At 40.2% G+C, this 20,722-nt stretch overlaps 1 protein-coding gene across 10 annotated transcripts in view; it reads right to left on the reverse strand.

Annotated features, from left to right (window-relative positions):
• Positions 1–20,722, reverse strand: part of azi2 (5-azacytidine induced 2) — a 110,067-nt gene that overhangs the window by 17,188 nt on the left and 72,157 nt on the right. For 6 of the 10 annotated variants that reach the window (XR_015087949.1, XM_086039006.1, XM_086039002.1 and 3 more), the window contains exon 7: positions 17,757–17,881. Coding sequence is in view for 9 of the 10 variants with exons in the window: in XM_086039006.1 (XP_085895132.1) it covers positions 17,757–17,881 (125 nt within the window). In the remaining variant the exon portion in view is untranslated. Of the gene's footprint in view, positions 1–8,905; positions 17,654–17,746; positions 17,882–20,722 lie in introns of those variants that run through there. The other 4 variants (XM_086039008.1, XM_086039009.1, XM_086039007.1 and 1 more) reach the window with 2 other exon arrangements.

Raw genomic sequence — 20,722 nt, forward strand, 5'->3', positions numbered from 1 at the left:
AATCTTTAATCACGGATATGCCTTTTACTATTACGGATACGCCTTTTTGACAGCGAACTAGCAAGCCATCCAGCCCGTACACTGCACACGCTCCTACTCAACGTTTTAACAGAGTAACAGACCTAAAAATGGCACACGAACCGCCACAGGAACGACTTGTAAACAAGCAAGGCAAATCGAAATCGCTTATTTGGTTACATTTTGGGTTCGCCGTGGAAGACGGTGAGCAAAGACGTATAAAATGCCAGTTGTCTCTGCACCCACCGGCAACGCGACGACTCTATTCAACCATCGTTTGGTTTACGATGATATTACGGTATGGTTATGATGTTACCCAAAGCAAGATAACACCGAGTCAGATTTTCCGTCGTGCGCAACGTTGAAACACTGTACGCAGCAACCCCCACCCATCAACATCAGAGAGACACAAAAATATAACAGAATCTATTGCCCGGACAAGCCTTCCAAATGTTTAGGGCATAGACTCCACTTTGCAATCGGCACGAGGGATTTATTTTAAATAACATATTTTATGCAAATATACACTACTTTTACTAGCACAAAAACAGAAACCATGCTAAACATTATTATTGTGACTTAAGTTACATTTCTTGTGTAGTCTATAATATGAAGTCAAAATGTTTGTGTTTATTTTTGTTTCAAATTGCTTCAAAGGCAATTTGCAAACATATTATTGGTCATTATATTGTAATGCAGTTTATATATGTACTACTTTAACATAGAAGTATTGTATAGATTACTAGTATGTAACAGTCAACATTTAAATTAGTTTGACCCAATTAACACATTAAATTGACAATTTATCGGAAGCAAATTACTTAAATATTACTTTAAAAACAAAACAAAAAAGGCTCCAGACAAAAGTTTAAATGTATGGATGAATAGCATATCTGTCAGTCTTTCAAAACTGGCATTATACTCCAAGTAGTTCACTACTTTGGCAATTTATAAATGCATAGCAAGTTAACTCCAATGCTGTTTGTTTACACAACGAAACTATACTTTAATTTATAAATTTGCACGTTTTAATTTTTAAAAAATAATTTAATAAATATTGTTAGGTACAAAACGAACTTAAATTATTATAGTGTTTCAAAGAATTTTGTCTTAATATTTTTTACATGTTTAAACCTGTTCTTGTTTTGTAGCAAAAAATAATCGTTTGAATAATCGTGATTTCAATTATTCCCAAAATAATTGTGATTCATATTTTTTTCATAATCGAGCAGCTCTATTACAACAGATACTTCACAAGTGATGATTTAAATATGAATAATTTTACATTCAAGTGAGGATGCAATTCTTTAGAATTACAAGAAAAATAGTGCTTATATTTTGATTTTTCAAATGGCACGGCACAGCCAGGTAGCGGAATCGGTTATCGGGGCCCAAAAAGTGGTATCGGAACAACACTAGTTATGATGTATGTTTATAGACAATGATGATATCGATGTGTTTGTAACAGAATAGAGGATGGTATTTACCACTCAATTTTATCAAAATTAAAAATAGTGCTACTCTTGCACTGATAAAAAAAAGAAGAAGTTATTTTTACATCTTCAATTGAAACAGTAATGATTAATAAAGTTGGTCTAGTTTGAAAGCCACATGTCTAAGCTTTCAATTTCTTTTGGAATTATCCTTCTATTTGCTACAGGGGCTGAGATATATTAATTATTTTATGGGTGTTGAATTTCCGGGAAATCTTCAGGTTTTCGAGGGTGATTCCAAAGATGAGAAAACTTAAGGTTTTAGAGAGATGTTTAGCCAGGCGCGTCACGCCTTAATGAGTTAATGGCAATTGTCGATTATCTTTTTTTTTTGTTAAAAAAAATACAGATTTTATATAGAACACAAAATAAAATGAGTTTCAATAAATACATTTTAAATATGGAACAAAAAAATCCATTGGCCAGAAAAAGTACCAATCAAAATATGTGGTTGTTCAACTGCTTTATAAAGAATACAGTGAAGTGCAAAGAATTAAATTGAATTAAATACACAGGTTTCCTGACTGCAACCGGTACACCAATAAATAACACACACACAGACATTAGGCTTGTCACGATACTAGAATTTCAACTTCGATACCGATATCTAGTTCAGTATCGATACTCAATACCATTTCGATACCACACGGAACAAATTAAAGCACAGGCTTTTTTTATTTTTATCTTTTTTTTTTTTTTTTTTTTTTACTGTAAAACTTTATTGCCAAAAACTTAAATGATCATGAATACAATAGTTATTTTAAGAGGTAGTGCAAAAAAATAGTACAACTTCAGTATTTAACTTCGACAACCCTCTGTACAGTCAATGCCTGGAACCAATGACACATTTTACGTTGTCTGAGCCTGGGGTAGTGCAAAACAAAGGAAGAAGTAGTGCAAAGAACAAAACACACACAAAAAAACATCTGTAAATCTGTAAATTGTCTGAACTAGTGCAAAGAAATAACCATACAGTCAAATCATTGGCACATCATTTTCAAGTTGTTTGAGGTCGTGAAAAAGAATAACACCCACCACTTACAGTAACATAAATTGACAACAAAATCTGTAAGTTGTCTGAGTAGCTAGACCCACATGTTTATCTATTAAGGCAAACCAACAAGTCACAAATAATAATAATAGTAATAATAAAAAATGAAATAAAATAATTAAAATACTTTCAGTTATTGGCTATCCAGAACAGTAGCAGGTAGGGTTGAGCATCGTTTGAATTTGGATGATTCCGGTTCCGATGTTTTGATTCGATTCTGGTTCCTAACGATTCACAATATCGATTCTTAACAAAAAAAAATAGAAGAATTTATTTTTGGACAAATCACATGAACCTCTCTGTTCTTCAATTTCATGAACTTTTTACTATTTGTGAACTTTACCATGGATTACTCAAAGGGCTGTTTTTAACCAGTATTTATTTTAATTCCTTTTTTTTTGCATTATTATCTAGTATTATTTTTCACAAGAGCTTTATTTTTGAGAAGTTCAAAACAATACTGCAGCTGTTACTGAAAACATGCTACTGAACACTTTGCTAACCTTGTCTTGCTTTAGAAAGAAAATATATATGACAAACACAACGCTGCATTTTATGGGCAAGCAAGGAAGTCTATCTAATCCAAGCAGTCAATGTAAACATATGATGCATATGTATGTACAGTGTTTCTGTATATGCTGCAGCTGCGTATGCTATAAACTAAATATTAGCTGGATATGTGCATTTGAGTTTTGAACTTGTTGGTTCAATGTTGCCACTAGACGTACTTAGTCGATTCTGACTTTGGGTCATGAGCCGCAATGCGTCATTCTATGGCTCGGCCTCGGCCGAATGAGCCAGCCGGGCCGGCACGGCCCGAGCAGGATCGGCGACCCCGCGATGGGCGACCGTTGCCACCACGGCGGCTGCTGGGGAGATCCGTGGGAAGGGCCGGGGGCGCACGCTCAGAGAAGCCGACGCTGCGACCCGCGTTTGCCAGCCGGTACGAAGTGAGCGGAGGGGCTGACCGAAAGGACCACGGCAGCTCGAGTGGGGGCGAGCTTCCGTGCTATTGCGACACAGCTTCGGCTGCAGGAGCCCGGGGTGCACACTTTTTTTTTTCAGTTCAGCTCATGCGCGCGGCTAAGTAGGGAGTCGACGAGCAGTCTGCACTCGGCCGAGCAGGGAGGGAGGGGCGCACGGGGCAGGCTTCGGCAGTGTGTGCGGCAGCAGCAGACCATTAGGAGCACACGTTGGCAAAGCGCTGTTGGTATCGAAGTCAGTGGTTTGGTATCGGTAATATCGATGCCACAGCAAGCTAGTATTGTATCCATTCAAAATGTTTAGTAACGAGTAAGTACCGAAGTATCTATATTTTTGACAAGCCTATCAGACATTATTAGTCAAATTATAATTTTCCATTATGTACTGCACCACACTAGTGATCTCTGCCAGCAGGCAAGTGTGAATGTCGCCACTGGATCTTTTATTATATTTAATTTTAACGGTACGGTAACGGTACGCTAAATCACGTTTCGGTTCGGTTTGGTTTTTTGGAAACTTCGGTTCAGAATATTTTCAGGAGAAAAAACAGATTTTCTTTTTTTAATGTTTATTTTGAAAAGATGACAAGGAAACTACTTTTTTTCTAAAGAATAAAAGCTAACCATTTGGGTGATATTCTAAGAAATTACACCTGAGTAAAAAATACACGGCAGCACTGCGGTCGACTGGTTAGCACGTCCGCCTCACAGTTCAGAGGTCGTGGGTTCGATCCCGGCTCCGGCCTCCCTGTGTGGAGTTTGCATGTTCTCCCCGTGCCTGCGTGGGTTTTCTCCGGGTACTCCGGTTTCCTCCTACATTCCAAAAACATGCTTGATAGGTTGATTGGACGCTCTAAATTGCCCCTAGCTGTGATTGTGAGTGCGGTTGTTTGTTTGTCTGTGTGTGCCCTGCGATTGGCTGGCAACTAATTCAGGGTGTCCCCCGCCCACTGCCCGAAGACAGCTGGGATAGGCTCCAACACGCCCGCGACCCTTGTGAGGAGAAGGGGTATAGATAATGGATGGGTGGATAAAAAATACACTACCAATAAAGATCTCTTAATTTAGTCAATTATTAAGACACTGAAATGTTTAAACACATCTAAGTATTGTTAGAGACGACAAGTTGTCATTACAGTACATGTATACACTTTTTGTGATGAAAAAAATACATACAATAACAGAATTATTGCTAACTATATTAAAACTATTTTTATAATGAAAAAAATACAGTAACTTTAAAAAGTCTTTATGAAATTGTATACACTTTTTAGACATTGAAATCTTTGAATGTTCAACAGCATATTGTAACGAATTGGGTTGTCTGTGTTGTGGTCGGATTTGTGTGTTGCTGAGTTGTGATGTTTCCGAGGTTAATGAAGGCATCGTACGGCAAGCGATTGGAGCAGCGGAGAAACAAGAGCGCGAGCAGTTGTACTTGGATGAATAAAAACGTGATAATTAAACTACGTCTGATGGCGTGTTCCTGGAAGACGCTACAATATGATAAATCTCGCTATTTAAGTTTGACGTTTTTGCTCCCTCGTCTAAGAAACATTCACAGTCGGATGATGCCGTGCATGTTAGATGTGCTACCTGCCGCCCGGCTCATGTAGCAATGTCGGCACACAACTTTCGGACTTAACCATGTATCTTTCCCCATCGGCGATTTTAACATAACAGCCAGACAGGAGACCCAAACAGGAGACCGCAGTGTACGGGGGGACCTTTGCGCTCTGGCTCTTTTCTGGCTCTCACTGTTGTGCCACCACTCTCCTCTCCCGCGTGCAACAGTCAATAGCGCCTGTCCGTAAGCTCGCGCTAATAAGTGGACCGAACCAAACGCAAGTGGACCGAACCGAACATGCCATACCGAAACGTATTAATACACCCACATGTACCGTCACACCCCTAGTAAATGCACATGAACCTTGGCAAACTTAGTTATTTGTACATGCATGCTTATTGCTGTCAAACATTGTATCCTCCCCACTTTCTTTCTTTTTTTTTTTCTTTTCTTTTTACAAAGTCCTGGCCAGTGTGTGTGTGTGTGGCTCAGGTAACGACCAATCACAGCTGACCTGTTTTCTGAAGCTGAGCCGTTACCTGAGCCCTAAGCAACTGTGATGTCATTTTCAGTCGACAGAAGTGACAAAATGCCGCCCCCTGAGATGACTAAAAAGGGGTTGATTTGCTGCTTCACTCATATTCCACAAACGCAATATTAATCAGAATGCCGTGTTTTAACGAGTGGGCCTCTGGGAACATATTCTTGAAAAAAATTGGGTTAATTTCCTCTTAAACATCTCCACAGGATGCTGACACCTCTCGTGTAATCCTTTGTTAAACAGATAATTCAATTTTACACCTGAAATGAAATTATCAATACATACAAGATCATCAGATTGTGGTTCAGTTTTTTGTGTTTTCTGAAAAAACAGCAAAAATGATTTAAGAGATTATTTTAAGAGGGTGACCATGACGAAAACACAATAATTTGTGTTTTAATGTATTGCTTTCACTGTCTTTGTAGTATTATAGCTATTTTGTTAATGTAAAGTGCTTTGTTACAGCTATTGTATTGTATGATTTATGTTTTTAATTGCTATTATGTTAGTATGTTCAATTTATTTTGTCATTGTCCTTGAGTTTACAAGGATTCAAAGATCCAAGGACTTTTTTTCCCAGCACAAATTTCCAAATGATATGTAACGAAATACGATGCCCAAGGTCGCAGGTTAGCCCAGTTAGTCACACAAGTATTACGTAAAATAAACTAATTATAATAAAGAGATAATCGAGATGCTTATTCACAGTTTGAATGTGTGGAGAGATGCAAGGCATCAAAGGTGTGGATTTAGCAGAATGAAAATGTAAGAGCGCTCACATTTCACATGATACTGTATATCGTCGCTGTCATGTGAAAAACACTTATGTCCATTTTTTTTCATTTTCTTATTTTTACATGGATCATTGTTCCTGTGTTACAGACATCGCATTAAAGTGAAAATGTAAAAAGTTTCCAAAATTGGAGAAGTGGGTGTACAGTCATTTCCGGCGCCGCGCGTGTGGCTGACGAGCCTTTTCGTGTGTTTTTGTACCTTATTATTATTGTACCTCATACCTTTTACACATAGTGGATGTTTGTAAACTTACACAGCAATGGACATCCATATGCGGTATTTTTGCTGCGGCTGGTGGCTATTTTTTGCGCGATCGTGTCTGGAGAATTGGGGGGGGGCCACGGCTCTATTGTTTACAGCCGGGATCAGCTGTTAGCACTCCGTGCTAACCCCGCGCCGGCTCCCAGAGCGAGACCCGATATCCCCCGCGAACTGAAGAGGAAGAGACGGGGATCTCGTGCGGGGGTTAACGCCGGGCAAGGAGGAGACGATACCATACCGTCCCGTCTGTTATCATGGGGAACGTTAGATCTCTCCCCAACAAGATGGACGAGCTAATGGCGCTAACCCGGCATGAGAGGGACTTCCGGGAGCCTAGCATGATGCTATTGACGGAGTCGTGGCTCACAGCGCTAATGCCGGACGCGGTCGTAGAATTGGACAGCTTCCAAATCATACGCGCGGACAGGACGCTGGAGAGTGGTAAGAGGAAAGGAAGAGGGCTGGCTGTGTTTGTGAACGATAGATGGTGTAATCCTGGGCGCATGACGATTAAGGAGCAGCTTTGCAGCAGGGATATTGAGCTGCTAGCTGTTGGCATGAGGCCATTCTACATCCCGCGAGAGTTTAGTCATGTGATCGCTGTGACCGTGTACGCCCCCCCCCCCCGCCGCCAACAGCGATACAGCCTGTGATGCCTTGACTGCAGCTGTGAGCAGGCTACAAACACAGCACCCAAATGCCCTGCTACTCATCTCTGGTGACTTCATGCCGCTCCTTCCTCCTCTCTGCCTTCATTCACACAGTATGTCACCTGCCACACCAGAGACAATAAAACACTGGACCTTTTCTATGCCAACACCAAGAAGGCATACACATCACTGCCCCTCCCCCCGCTGGGCAAAGCTGATCACAAACTGGTGGCTTTCCAGCCTCTGTACAAACCCCTGGTCCGCAGGCAGCCAGCTGTGACCCGCATGGTTCAGAGATGGTCTGGAGAGGCCGAGGAGGCCTTAAAGGACTGTTTCAGCACAACTGTGTGGGAAGTATTCATGGGGAAGACATTAATAGTCTAACGGACACTGTTACAGACTATATACATTTTTGCATGGAGAACACCATACCCACTAGGACAGTAAGGTGTTTCTCCAACAACAAACCTAGGATCACACCTGACATTAAAGCTCTTCTGAAGGAGAAGAAGAGGGCTTTTGCGTGGGGGAACAAGGAGGAGCGGAGGATTGTGCAGCGCCAACTGAGGAGGATCAGAGAGGGGAAAAAGTCCTACAGGAAGGTTCGATCAGATGCCTGCCCCCGCACGGGGGCCCCGCAGGGAACTGTCTTGGCTCCCTTCCTGTTCACCCTCTACACCTCGGACTTCAACTACAGCACCCCTACCTGTCACCTGCAGAAGTTCTCTGACGACTCTGCGATTGTCGGCCTCATCACAGGCGGGGATGATCGGGAGTACAGAGAACTTACTCAGGGTTTTGTGGACTGCTGCCAGCAGAACCACCTCCTGATCAATGTGGGGAAATCCAAAGAGATGGTGGTGGATTTCTGTAGGCGCCAACTGCACCTGCACCAGTGAATATCCGGGGAACAGATGTTGAGAGAGTCTCAACCTACAAGTACCTGGGTGTTCATCTGAACAATAAACTGGACTGGAGCGACAACACAGACGCCCTCTATAGGAAGAGTCAGAGCAGACTCTTCCTACTCAGGAGACTGAGGTCTTTTGGGGTTCAGGGGACATTCCTCAGGAACTTTTATGACTCTGTGGTTGCATCTGTCATTTTCCAGGGAGTGGAAACCTGGGCAGGCAGCGTCTCGGCCCGGGACAAGAAGCGGCTGGACAAACTGGTCAGGAGGGCCGGCTCTGTCCTGTTCTGCTCCCTGGACTCGGTGGACTCAATTTGGACAGGAGGATGATGGCTAAACTGTCATCAATGCTGGACAACCCGGCCCACCCCCTCCAGGGCACTCTAGCAGCACTCCACAGCTGCTTCAGTGACAAGACTGTTACACCCTCGCTGTGTATAGGAGATTCCACCGCTCCTTCTTGCCTGCTGCTGTCAGAAGAGCTACGAATGAAGTATTACCGATTTAAAAAGTCTGACCGATAAAAAAAAAAAAAAAAAAAAAAAGGGTGTGAGCCCTGGGCTCCTGCCGCCAAAGCTGTGTTGCAACAGCACGGAAGCTCGGCCCCACTCGAGCTGCCGTGGTCCTTCCGGTCAACCCCCCGACTCGCTTCGTACCTGCCGGGCCACAGCGGCGGCGACTCTGGGCGTGCTTCCCACTGATCTCCACAGCGGCAGTGGCCACTGGGACACCGCGGTGGCAGCAGTCGCCCTACGCAGGGTCGGTCATCCTGCCAGGGCCGGCCCGACTGGTTCATTCGGATGACGCCTAGCCATAGAATTGACGCGATGCAGCGGGTCTTCCTTTTTATGTTGTGTTTTGGACATTTTTACTGGACAGCACTTTGAGTTGCATTCTTTTTGTATGAAAAGTGCGACATAAATAAATTTGATTTGATTTGAAATATACTGGGTAAAAAAGCCCTTTGCGTAATCCATGGTAAAGTTCACAAATAGTAAAACGTTCATGTAACTGAAAAACAGAGAAGTTCATGTGATTTGTCCAAAAATAACGCACACTCCATATCAGAATGTGGCAGTAATGCACCAAAAGTTGTTTGCCAACTGCTAAAAGACAGAAGAAGAAAAAGAAGGAGAAGTAGAAGAAGAAGACCTGAAGTCAAAGAAAATGTTTGCACAAGGATGAGGAAGCATTTTAATCCATCAGTATTGTACATTTGGAAACAATGTGACATGGGATTCTGGTTAAGGTAAGCAAAACTGTTAGTTAAAACTTAACACTCGGAGTACCAGTGTTACAGGGTTAGGGTGACACTTCAGGAAGTACAAGACCCGTACCAGAGCGCATTCGTCAAATTCTTGGGTTTCGTCAAAACCCGAGAATTTGATGAATGCGCTCTGGTGCACTTATAGCAATGACGTCGTCGACTAAAATAGTTATTACTGACTGCTCGAGTGTCTAATAAAGGTATTTTGTTTATTTAAATTCTGTTGTGAGTATAATTTAACGTAAATTATGTCATAAATGAATGACAAACAATTGGTGGAGCGCCCTTGTCCCGTGCGGCTCTCGCGCTGCGCGCGTGAACTGTTATATAATACAGCTGGTTTGGAGACGCGTCATAAACGGCTTGACTGCACTTCACTTCAAAGATGAAGTAAATCCCAAGTACGACACACAAAACAACTCCGTCCCGATCGCACCCCGGAACTATGTCAACGTAGTAATTACGTCAACAAGCACCACATAACCTCATTATTTTATTTATTTAGACTGCCTGGCATGCTCTACCCACAACGTCATGACTATCACATTTATAACCTATTTTACAACCCGTGACAAGGCTGCCCCTCCTCCTCGCCAGAGGGACTTTTTTTACTCTGACTCGCTGTGAGTCAACCTAAGACTCGTCAGTATTTTGTAACAAATGTAACGCTTCCTTCTACTCTATATGATTTTTATATATTTTTTTAATCCATCATGGTGACCAGCAGCGTTTCTCAATGCAACCGCTGGTTGCTATAGAAACCCGGCAGCGCTGTCCCAGCGCAACGTGCGTAGGATTAAGTAGAACCATCAAATTAACTGTGGCAAAACTGGGATAAAATTGCACAATGATAATGAAATATATACAGAATTAGTCAAAGATGCTCCTGGCCTCATATCTATATACGCAGAGTAATAACACATCAAGTTTGAAAACAGTCAAAATGACTGCTCTTGTACTCAAAGTGTTAAGAGTTAAAGCGGCAGCAGGCTCACACTTAACAGTTCAATAGACTGGCAAATAAGTGTCGGCTATGTGAAATGTCAAATGTATGTGAGCGTCGCACGACACATTATGACATACATACTGCACTTTACCATTTTAAACAAATCGGTTCAGATAATGGATGGATGGATTTTTCATCTCTTGGACTTTTTTTTGCTGGATTGAGGATTGACAGACTGACGGATCTTTGATGTTTACTGACGGAAGCACGGTTAAAATAACATGACGGACTGACCGACACATGATTACAGTTTGGTTCGGTTTGAAAAAATGACAGATAAATGACGGACAGGTACCCGGGCTGCTGGCGGATGACAGACCGGCAACCTTTAGTAAGATGCCTAGCTCTTATTTTGTACCAGACAAACTAATAGAGTTCAAGAATAGAGTGTTCAACGTGCAGTGATGACTGAACATGAAGTTATGAAGATAGTTTTGAAAAGTTTAGATTTAGTAGTTGAATAAATACGAAAAAAGTTTTTAAGTCAATGAATAATTGCTTTATTAATCGTGATTTCAATTTGAATAAAAAATAATCCAGATTATTATTATAATAATTGTTTAGCCCTAATTAATGATTAAAAAAGAATGTCAATTTCATTTTCCAGTGCAAAAAAATATATAAGAGTGTTTGTTAGTAATAAATGGACAATCTTGACAACAGAGTTCTTTAATGATACTTAAGAACTGACATGTCCAAAGTCCGGCCCGGAGGAAAAATACGGCCCGTGGTCAAATTTTATCCGACCTGCAGCCTCTGTCATAAAATTAATAGCATCTGGCCCGAAGCCCCATTGACAATCATATAAAATACACTCTAAATGCAATTTCGCACACAAGAGGGCAGCAGCACTTTATAACCTTGTGTGACCCTTTCCGGAGAGTTTCTAAAATGGCGACATTGAATAAAAAAAGAAAGTTGACAGCGAGGGCTGACAATTTAAGGAAAAGGTGGAAATTTGACTATTTTTTCCACTGAAGTACGCAACAACTGTGTCTGCCTCATTTGCAAGGAGAGTCTTACTTATTTCCGTGTTTTAAAATCTAAAAGTTCCTTGAACATTTAATTGCCAGTGATATGTCATGTTTCAAATGGACCAATAGACATGTTTAAAGGAAAAGTCAACCCTAACTTTTTTTTCCAAGAATATGTTCTATGCAGGCCCACTAGTTGAAACAAGGAATTCTGATAAATATTGCTTTTGTGGAATAAGACTTAATCCACCCGTTTTTAGCCATCTCTGGGGGAGGCCATTTTGTCACGTCTGTCGACTGAAAATGACATCACAGTTATTCAGGGCTCAGAGAACGACTAGGGATGTTCCGATTAGGTTTTATGATACCGATCATGATCATGAGTGAGATCGACCGATTGCGATTCCGATCATGTGGAATATCTATATTTTTCCATTTATTTTTTCAATATTATCAGAATTTTTTTATTTTTTTTACAATTCATATCGTGCATTCTAGTGAATTTTCAGAGTAAAAATTGTTACCACATTACTCGGTGACATTACTTAATGTGTGTATAAAAATCATTTTTTAACCCATGTTAAACATGTACATGTTCTAAGTCAATATTTTCCCTGATATTTTTGCTAGAGACTTAACTGTTTGAAACAGAGACTGGGGGCTTAGCGGTATGGCTTGAAATACATATCATGGTATTATTTGAATCTTTTGGTCCTAACAGTTAAGGGTGAGTGTAAAAATCACAACGAGAATATTTGTGATTGGGTTATTTATGCCGTTGGCGAGTTCCGGCGGGTGTTAGAACGTGTGCTAAATTGCTTGTGTAGCCCTCGCCTTATTTTTTGTCTAGATACGTGTTGATTGTAATACAACATTTCTGTTCATAACTGCTGGATCTCCACCCTTACGCGGTTCTAGTCAGGCATAAGTAAAAAGTCTACTGTATACCTAAGCACTTATTTTGCTATTCTCGACTCTGCATTTCACTTTAGCGATTAGCACACTTAGCGACCCCTCGTTCACCTCCGCGGTGAAAACGCTACTTGTTAATGGGGTCGTTTATTTGTCTCAACAGAGGAGGTGATGCGCAGCATGCAGCTCGTTGCTGCTTTGCACGGACTTATAGTATAAATAAAGACCGTGCAGCTTCAGGGCAAGCTATCTTAGCGCTTAGCATTCAAGCAGCCACGAACGAAATGACTTATAGGAGTATGGGCGAGAGCGTACAGTAGGACGCTTTTTTTTTTAACCAGATCGGCACTGGACCTGTCCAGTGTTGCGTCCATTCTCTCTGCTCGTAGTCGAGGCGCTGCTGCGTTTGGGAGCCCTTCTGGCGGCGCGTTTCAATTGGAGTCAATGTAGCTCGCGCGGGCGGGCACGATTGAGTGCAGGGCGGTGATGCTTTTGAACGGACGGACGTCGTCGCGTATTAAACAAAATCAACTTGTTTGCCATTTCATCTCGTGGCAGCCAAGCATGAGCTGCGGATGATCGAATGTTTTGATCGGCCAATCACAGCTCACTTGTTTGCTGAAACTGACCCATGATTGGTCGTTATTTGAGCCATCAGGGCATCTGTGTCATTTTCAGTCAACAGGAGTGATAAAATGGCCGACCCCTGAGATGGCTAGATTTTGTTACTTGACTCATATTCCACAAACGCAATATTAATCAGAATGCCGTGTTTCAACTAGTGGGCTTGCATTCAACATATTCTTGAAAAAAAATATGTTTGGGTTGACTTCCGCTTCAGGAATCTTGAAATTTAAATTAAAAAAGTCAAAACCGAAAGGCAGACTGGTTTGCTAAAATGTGCTTGGATCTATTGTTGTTCCATGTAAAAAACAATGTCAGGCTAAATGGTCGGCCCCCCACATCTTCATCTCACCAAATCTGTCCCTCTTTGCAAAAGGTTTGGACACCCCTACTCAAGAACAACTGGAGCTTCCTGACCACAAACTTCTCACGGAATTCCCCACAAGATGGGGCTCCAGACAGCGCATGAGTGAGAGATTTGCTAACAAAAGACGGCTGTGCAGACAGAAAGCGCCGTCATCTTAATACTAGGGGTGGGAATCTATGTGTACCTCACGATTCAATCAGATTACAATTCTGAGGCTCACGATTCCATTCCGATGCATCACTACATTGGCTTACATTTTATAGTCCATGTAAAACACTGGTACCTTTTTTAAAACAAAAAAACTCAAGGAAGAGCAAGATTTATATTTCACACTTTGACTTGGCTCCGCTTGTTCCGCCATCTTGTCACGTGTTAGCTTATTTTAGCACAGACGTCTGACGTACAAACACACGTAATCGCTTGCGCACGCTTTTAGTTTTTTTAATTTAAACTTTAAATATTGATTATTAATACCTATAAATCGCTTCAGAATCTTTTTAATACGCCGAACGATGCATCGAAAAAATGATTATCGTTCCCACCCCTACTTAATGCTGTACAACTCAAGATCTTGAGGTGCTTGAATTAGTAAGCGAAGCCCTTGGTCCTTCCTGGTTTCCAGAGGAGGCGGCGTTTCCAGATGCACTTTCAGGTGAGAAAGTTCACACAATGTCCTACCTCAAACCTGTCCTGACGTTGTTCAACACTTAGGTTCTGGCAGTTAAGTCTGATCACATAGTTCTAAGCAAAACAACCAAAGAAACCATTCCGTACCACATGAACACAAAATATTAAGACAACATTACATACATTTGACCACCGCTTTAAAAACAGTACCATGATAATGACCAGGTTGAAGCCAGGGTTCGCACTTCCCGTTTGCCACGTCGCCAATGACGAGTTGGAATGGGGAGTGGCATGATAAATGTTTCCCACATTTGCCACTACGGCGATGGGCCAATTCGTCCATCAAAGTTACCCCGGCAAAACCCGTGTCAAAAGCCATGGCTACAAAGCACAAATGCAAATAATAATAATTATAATATTTTTTTAAAAACACTGCTGGTCAGACCGATAACGCAATGTTTACATATGCCGGCGGCATATTAGCGAGGATTGGCAAGATTTTCCATCCCATTCCCATTTTCTGGGATCCTGAATAGAAGAACGAGCAAGTATTTTGTTGGATTCTGCCATTCTGGATTCGGTATGTTTTTCTGTAGATTCTGCCATTCTGGATTCTGTATGTTTTTCTGTAAAGTGTGTGAAAAACCAGGATAATCAAAACGCTTTCACAAGGGGGAAGTCGACCAAGGTCACTGAGGCCCGATTTTCCAAACACAAAAAATACTGAAGACCACAGGTACGTGTGTTTTCTACTAGGGATAGACCGATTATCGGCCGGGCCAATTATCAGCAGCGATATTTGGCTTTTTGATGAATGTCCGCATCGGCCTTTTTAAAAACTCTGCTGGCCGCTAAAAAATTAATCTAAAACTGTGGAAATCAAAACAAAGATATGTGAACGTTTAACATTTCTGTCATTTTGAAATTGTCATTTACTGTAGAAAACTACATGGAGCTATTGTTTAAGTTTGCATTTATCCTTTTTAAGACATGCTGACCCACCCTGGGTGCTTTTTGTTAGAATTTTATAACAGAGATGTATATTGTCAAAAATTTCTTGAATAATAAAAAAATAAAATAAATTTTAAAAAATCATTATGCAAACCTGAAACATTGTTCAGTAAACATGCTTAAAGACGTTGCAACAAAATTAGGAGTAAATTTTCTTTAGATTTAGATGCCAATATTTTCCTTTTTACTGAAAATGAATATCACCGCCAAATATCGGTTATCGGCCTCCTTGACGACTAATAATCGGTATCGGCCCTGAAAAAAGCATATTGGCCCATCTCTACATTTAATTTTATTCCATGTGTCATCTTCACACATTTTCCTCATAAACTCAGCCCTTGATGTACATAACGTAATCCCACAATGCACACTGACTGCCGTCTTTGTGGTAGTAGGTCCTATATGGCATACCGCAGTTGTATGTAATACTGCAGGAATCATGACAATTTCAGTATCATAAACTATATAATAAAATTGCTATCAAAATCAAAACATTAACTATGGAGATTAATTTAAATTTCATAATGCACAAAAAAAATTAACTCAGTTTCACTTACTTCCTGTAGCAGCTGACCTCTGCTCACTGGGCAGCCATACTTAGAGGAGAGCCACTGCCGCAAAGATGGACTTTTACGTAGTTTTACGTTAAAAAGTTTCTTGATGGCTGATCGGAGAAATCCAAAATAATTTGCACACTTTTCACAGCCAAATTCAAATACCATATTAGTTGTACATCTTTGGTGTATCGTTCACTTGTTGTATTTTACTTGAAAAGAATTGTATTCAAGGATCAAAGAAAGCTATTAGAACAGTATTTGAATCGAATTATACTTATTTTTTTTCAAAATTTCCACAAGATTTTACTCAAGTAAATAACGGTTCCAAGCTTCGTAAAAAATTGTAGTTGAAAAAAAAACGATTGAATCGATTGACAGCACTAGTTTTGTGTTATTTGGTTACAATGTCTCTGCCATGTGTATGTAAAACGACAGCGGGTAAACAATGTTATGGCTAACGACACATGGGAGATTTGTATTCTGTTTAGCCAAATTGGCTAAGAGGTTTCATGACTCAGTACCATCCCTGGAAACAATTTCATCAACAATCATCACTGAGCTACTAGCCATGGCAACTGAGGAAGACCGCATTTCCTCAGGCCCCTCAATCGTTCGGGGCACCACAGCAGTGGGTGGAGCAGGGGATCATGACACAAACGAGTATTTGATATGTGATTTGTGTGACGGTGTATTAGTGTCACCCAGTGAGAAAAAAAAAAATGTCATCATGACAACACCCATTCTCATGCCACCGTATTCGGAATAAAGTTGAATAAAAAAACTGCAACTTACCGAAAAGTGCATTTTCCCACTCATTCATCACTGTGATATGTAGATTTGTGACTTTATTCATGGTTGGGTGTATCCTGGCGTCACACTAATAAGCCGTCGCAGTTTGTGCTTTGGGAATACAGGCTAGTTATGAATGATGCGGACAACAAGTGTGTAAACTGAATGTTAAGCAAACATCCAGGCTGTCACGTTTGACTTGCTCGCTAAAGTATTGTGTGCGTTTGTGTTTGTTGGCTCAGCTCGGCGATTGCTTTCTCAGTGTGTGTGTTTACTAAGCTTTTGTTTAGCTTGCTTGGGCGGTCACCAAGTTTTCCTCGTAATCCATATGACTCGTTCTGGAACAGAATTGCTCTTCACAGTGACCGTTTTGGCACATCTAACAATGATCTTCCCACGACATCAGTCTTGTCAACCCCAAAACCTTTTCAGATTACAGACGACGTGGACTCACGCTTTGCTATGATTCCCCGCTGGACACTCCTCCATATTTGAAACAGCTCGGCTGCAGTGAGGACAGAGTCACGTGACCGGGCCCTGCCCGCTGATTCGGCGAAATTTTATCACTTCCTCCTCCTCTGCCGTCAATGCACACTGATTTGCCGAATGAGGATTTCAGCATTTCCTCATACTTTGCGGCCATCTACTGACTCATTACCCGTTTCTAAGCAGTATTAATACTCGATAATGTAAAATTGCACATCATGAAAGCAAAACTTACGACGATATCGATATATATCGCTCCCCCTACCAATATGCATTAGAAAATGAAAATATATTACGATACTCTTCTGTTCATAGGTTTGATTAAAACAAAAAAACAGACATACAATAGGCACGTATTTTGTCCTTATAATGAAAGTATTTTTATCATAGATCTGTTTAGGAAAAGCGCGACGCTATGCGCCCTCCCAGTAGCGCTGATGAAAAATGGTGGCCCCCCTGAACATCTAAGTTGCCCATCCCTAGTATATTTGGTTTAAAATATTTAATTAAGTACTGTATACATTTTAATGTCATCTTAATTTAATAATATTTACAGTATTTACAATTTCTTTTAACATAATCTTAATTAAGATTCTATTGAGCAAACATGATTTGGCATATTCTCCTGTGATTTAGCAACAGCTTGTTATACTGTACATATACTGACAGAATATTGCTGTGCAATATTTTGCAGAAGATGTATGAAGCACTTTAAAAATTAACACGAGCTGTTGTTCAAAAACACTGTCCATATCCACTATTGCCTGGGAAACACAGAGTTACAACATTTTAGGGTGAGATATCGTAAAATTATCGTTATCAGGGGAAAAAAAACACAAAAATGCATTCACACACACCTCAACTCACCTCGTCTTGTCTCACTGATCAATGGTCTCAGTTTGCTAATCAGGCCTCTTTGGTGTCTCAGCTCTGAATGGAGACGAGTAATCTCAGAATGCAAAGTCTCATATGCCTGCTGCATGCTCCTCTCCCTGCAGATGCACAGAAAATTGGATTCAAACACTGTCCACACAATGTAGCCACATGCTGGTAGAATCAGCTAGAGATTGTTGTTGTTTACTTACTTATCTTTAACCTATCAGTGTCTATAAATAATTAATAATTAATAAACAAGTACAGTATTTTCTGGACTATAAGACGCACCTTTATATAGGGTGCACCCACTATTAAAAAAAAATAGATGAAAAAAGCCACACCTATCTGTTAAAAAAATTTATATTTACTTGCATTTACATAACGATTTTGAACTGTAAATGTATGCACCTGAACAGATTCTTTCCTAACAGTGCCTTTAAACACGGCAGAAACTTCGCTGATTAAAACGGAACAGAACCAAGAGAAAATAAAAGTACTTCTCTTAATTTCACTACCCGCTCCAGTTTGTCAGTTAAGTTCCGCATACCTCTTAATTCATAACCTAATGCATAGCGCCCTTGCCTTTTGAACTCCTCCACCTGCAGTCACATCCTGTTAATGGTAATTGTATTGTATTGTAATTCCGTTTGGAGCGTCTAGCGGTGGAAGAAAAATCCACAGAATAGCTGTACCGGATTATAAACTGCATGGTTCAAAACTGAGGAAAAAAATAGCGGTTTATAGACCAGAAGATACGGTACAGTGATTCGAAGAATAATAGGTTAAGTTGATCAAAATATGTTAAGATGTTTGCGCAGATGTCTTTTGGAGGGGATCTTAAAACCATTTGGCAGTCAGTGGTCAGATTAAATGGTCTTTGTAATACATGTGAAGACCTTCTGGTTTTGAGAAGCATTAAATTAGCAATTGAGTGTTGCTGATACAGCAGGATACAGGAGAAATTGCATGATTTGAGTGCTTTAACAATTTTGACAAAGCACAGTTACAAGTAATGAGATGAATACTTGAGAACTGGTACTACAATCTGCATTTCAAGCATGCATCAGAAAATATTACTGGTATGGTTTGTGAGACCAGCGACTAGGGCTGTGCAATGAATGGAAATTCAGTTACAATTACGATTGTTTACACGCCATGATTACAAATTGGCATAATCATAAAAAACAATCATTAATATTCCTTTATATTACATTATTTGTTTACACGAGTGTGAGAGAAATTGACAATTACAATTACATATGTTTAAAAAGTTTATTTCTTTGATATGCCTGTTGTGACACTTTGTTGAACTCAACCCACACAGATTCAATCTAAGTAAAATGTGCTGTGCAGTGTCAAACAGGAAGCTGTCAGCAGAAGACGTTTAACCGCAGACTGTTGCAAAGTGCAGATAAGAGGAAGTACCGCTATTGTCATGTGTCTGTATCTTTGAATGCATGTTGCTTGTACTGAATAAAAGGAGAACGAAGGGGGCACGGAAGCTGACAGACTGGGGGAGCAACCACCTCGAGTGGCCTCCACTGTCCCGTGCGTAAGAAAAGTCAATCTTGGCTGGTCTGAGTTGCTTTCTACAGTCCTCTATAGGCTTGTCTCGGTCTTCCGAGTGGAATTCCTGACAACGAGAATCATGAATCACTGAATTTATACATTTGCACCTTCTTTTTATTTTATAATAACTAATTTTAAAAATGTTGTTTGGTACAAAAGGAACTTATTTGTCTTTATATTTAAACTAGGGCTGTCAAAATTAAAGCATTAACTATGGAGATTAATTTGAATTTCATAACGCACTAAAAAAAAATTAACTCAACTCAACTTAACTCAAGTTTTATTTACTTCCTCTAGCAGCTGACCTATGCTAACTGTGCAGCCAAACTTTGAGGAGAGACTTTTACATATTTACTTTAAAAAGTTGCTTAACGGCTCATTGGAGAAATCCAAAATAATATGCACACTTCGCACAGCCAAATTCAAATACCATATTAATTGTACGACTTTGGTGTATCGTTCAACTGTTGTATTTTACAGGAAAAGAATTGTATTTAAGGATCGAAGAAAGCTATTAGATCAGTCTTCGAAATATACTTTTATTTTTTTTCCCACATTGAGATTTTACTCAAGTAAATATCAGTTCCAAGCTTCGTAAAAAAATTGTAGTTGAAAAATACGATTAATCGCAATCAATTATGGAAGATTTTGCGATTAATTGGTTAAAAATGTTTAATCGCTTGACAGCACTAGTTTAAACATTTTCTTGTTTTGTACCAAAAAAATAAATGATTGTTTGAATAATCGTGATTTCAATTATTACCAAAAATAATCATGATTAATTATTTTTTTATAATCGGGCAGACCTACCAGCAACACATAAAAATTGTCCTATCCACACCTGACACAAAGATGCAAATCTCATTACCACTTTCTCTTTTCACAAAACACCAGCCTGAAACTGCACTAATGCTGAAGTGTGTGGAAAAAAGAAGCAGATTTTTCTGATCATAAAAATGTAACACTATATGAAAACTACTAACACAGAGAACACAAATATAAATGTATTCAGGAAATATAGTGAGGACAATTTACAAGCACTCATCAGAGAAAAGTAAGTGGAGGGCACTTCCCATTGCCACATGATTAAAGGAGGAGCTCATGTCAAGGGGAAACCAAGTGAGTGCTGTACCATTTTCTTCTTTGCCATGAAGACTCATGAACTGGGTTTCACAGTCCTCTAGTGGTCAGAGAGGAGAATTGCTAACATAATAAAACGTATATCAAACTTGTTTAGCGACAATGCTATTCCCCCTAACGTGTGCACTCTATTCCACTTCTAATACTTACCAAATATGTTCTAAAAGAACAGCTTCAGTAGTCTGAAACGTATGCAGGCGATAAGGGAAGTTTAATTTGCATCCATCCATCCAAACGCATATAGACAA

Source organism: Filicampus tigris, chromosome 8 (assembly GCF_054856515.1).
Source record: "Filicampus tigris isolate MCC_2025a chromosome 8, RoL_Ftig_1.0, whole genome shotgun sequence".
Classification (NCBI taxonomy): Eukaryota; Metazoa; Chordata; class Actinopteri; order Syngnathiformes; family Syngnathidae; genus Filicampus; species Filicampus tigris.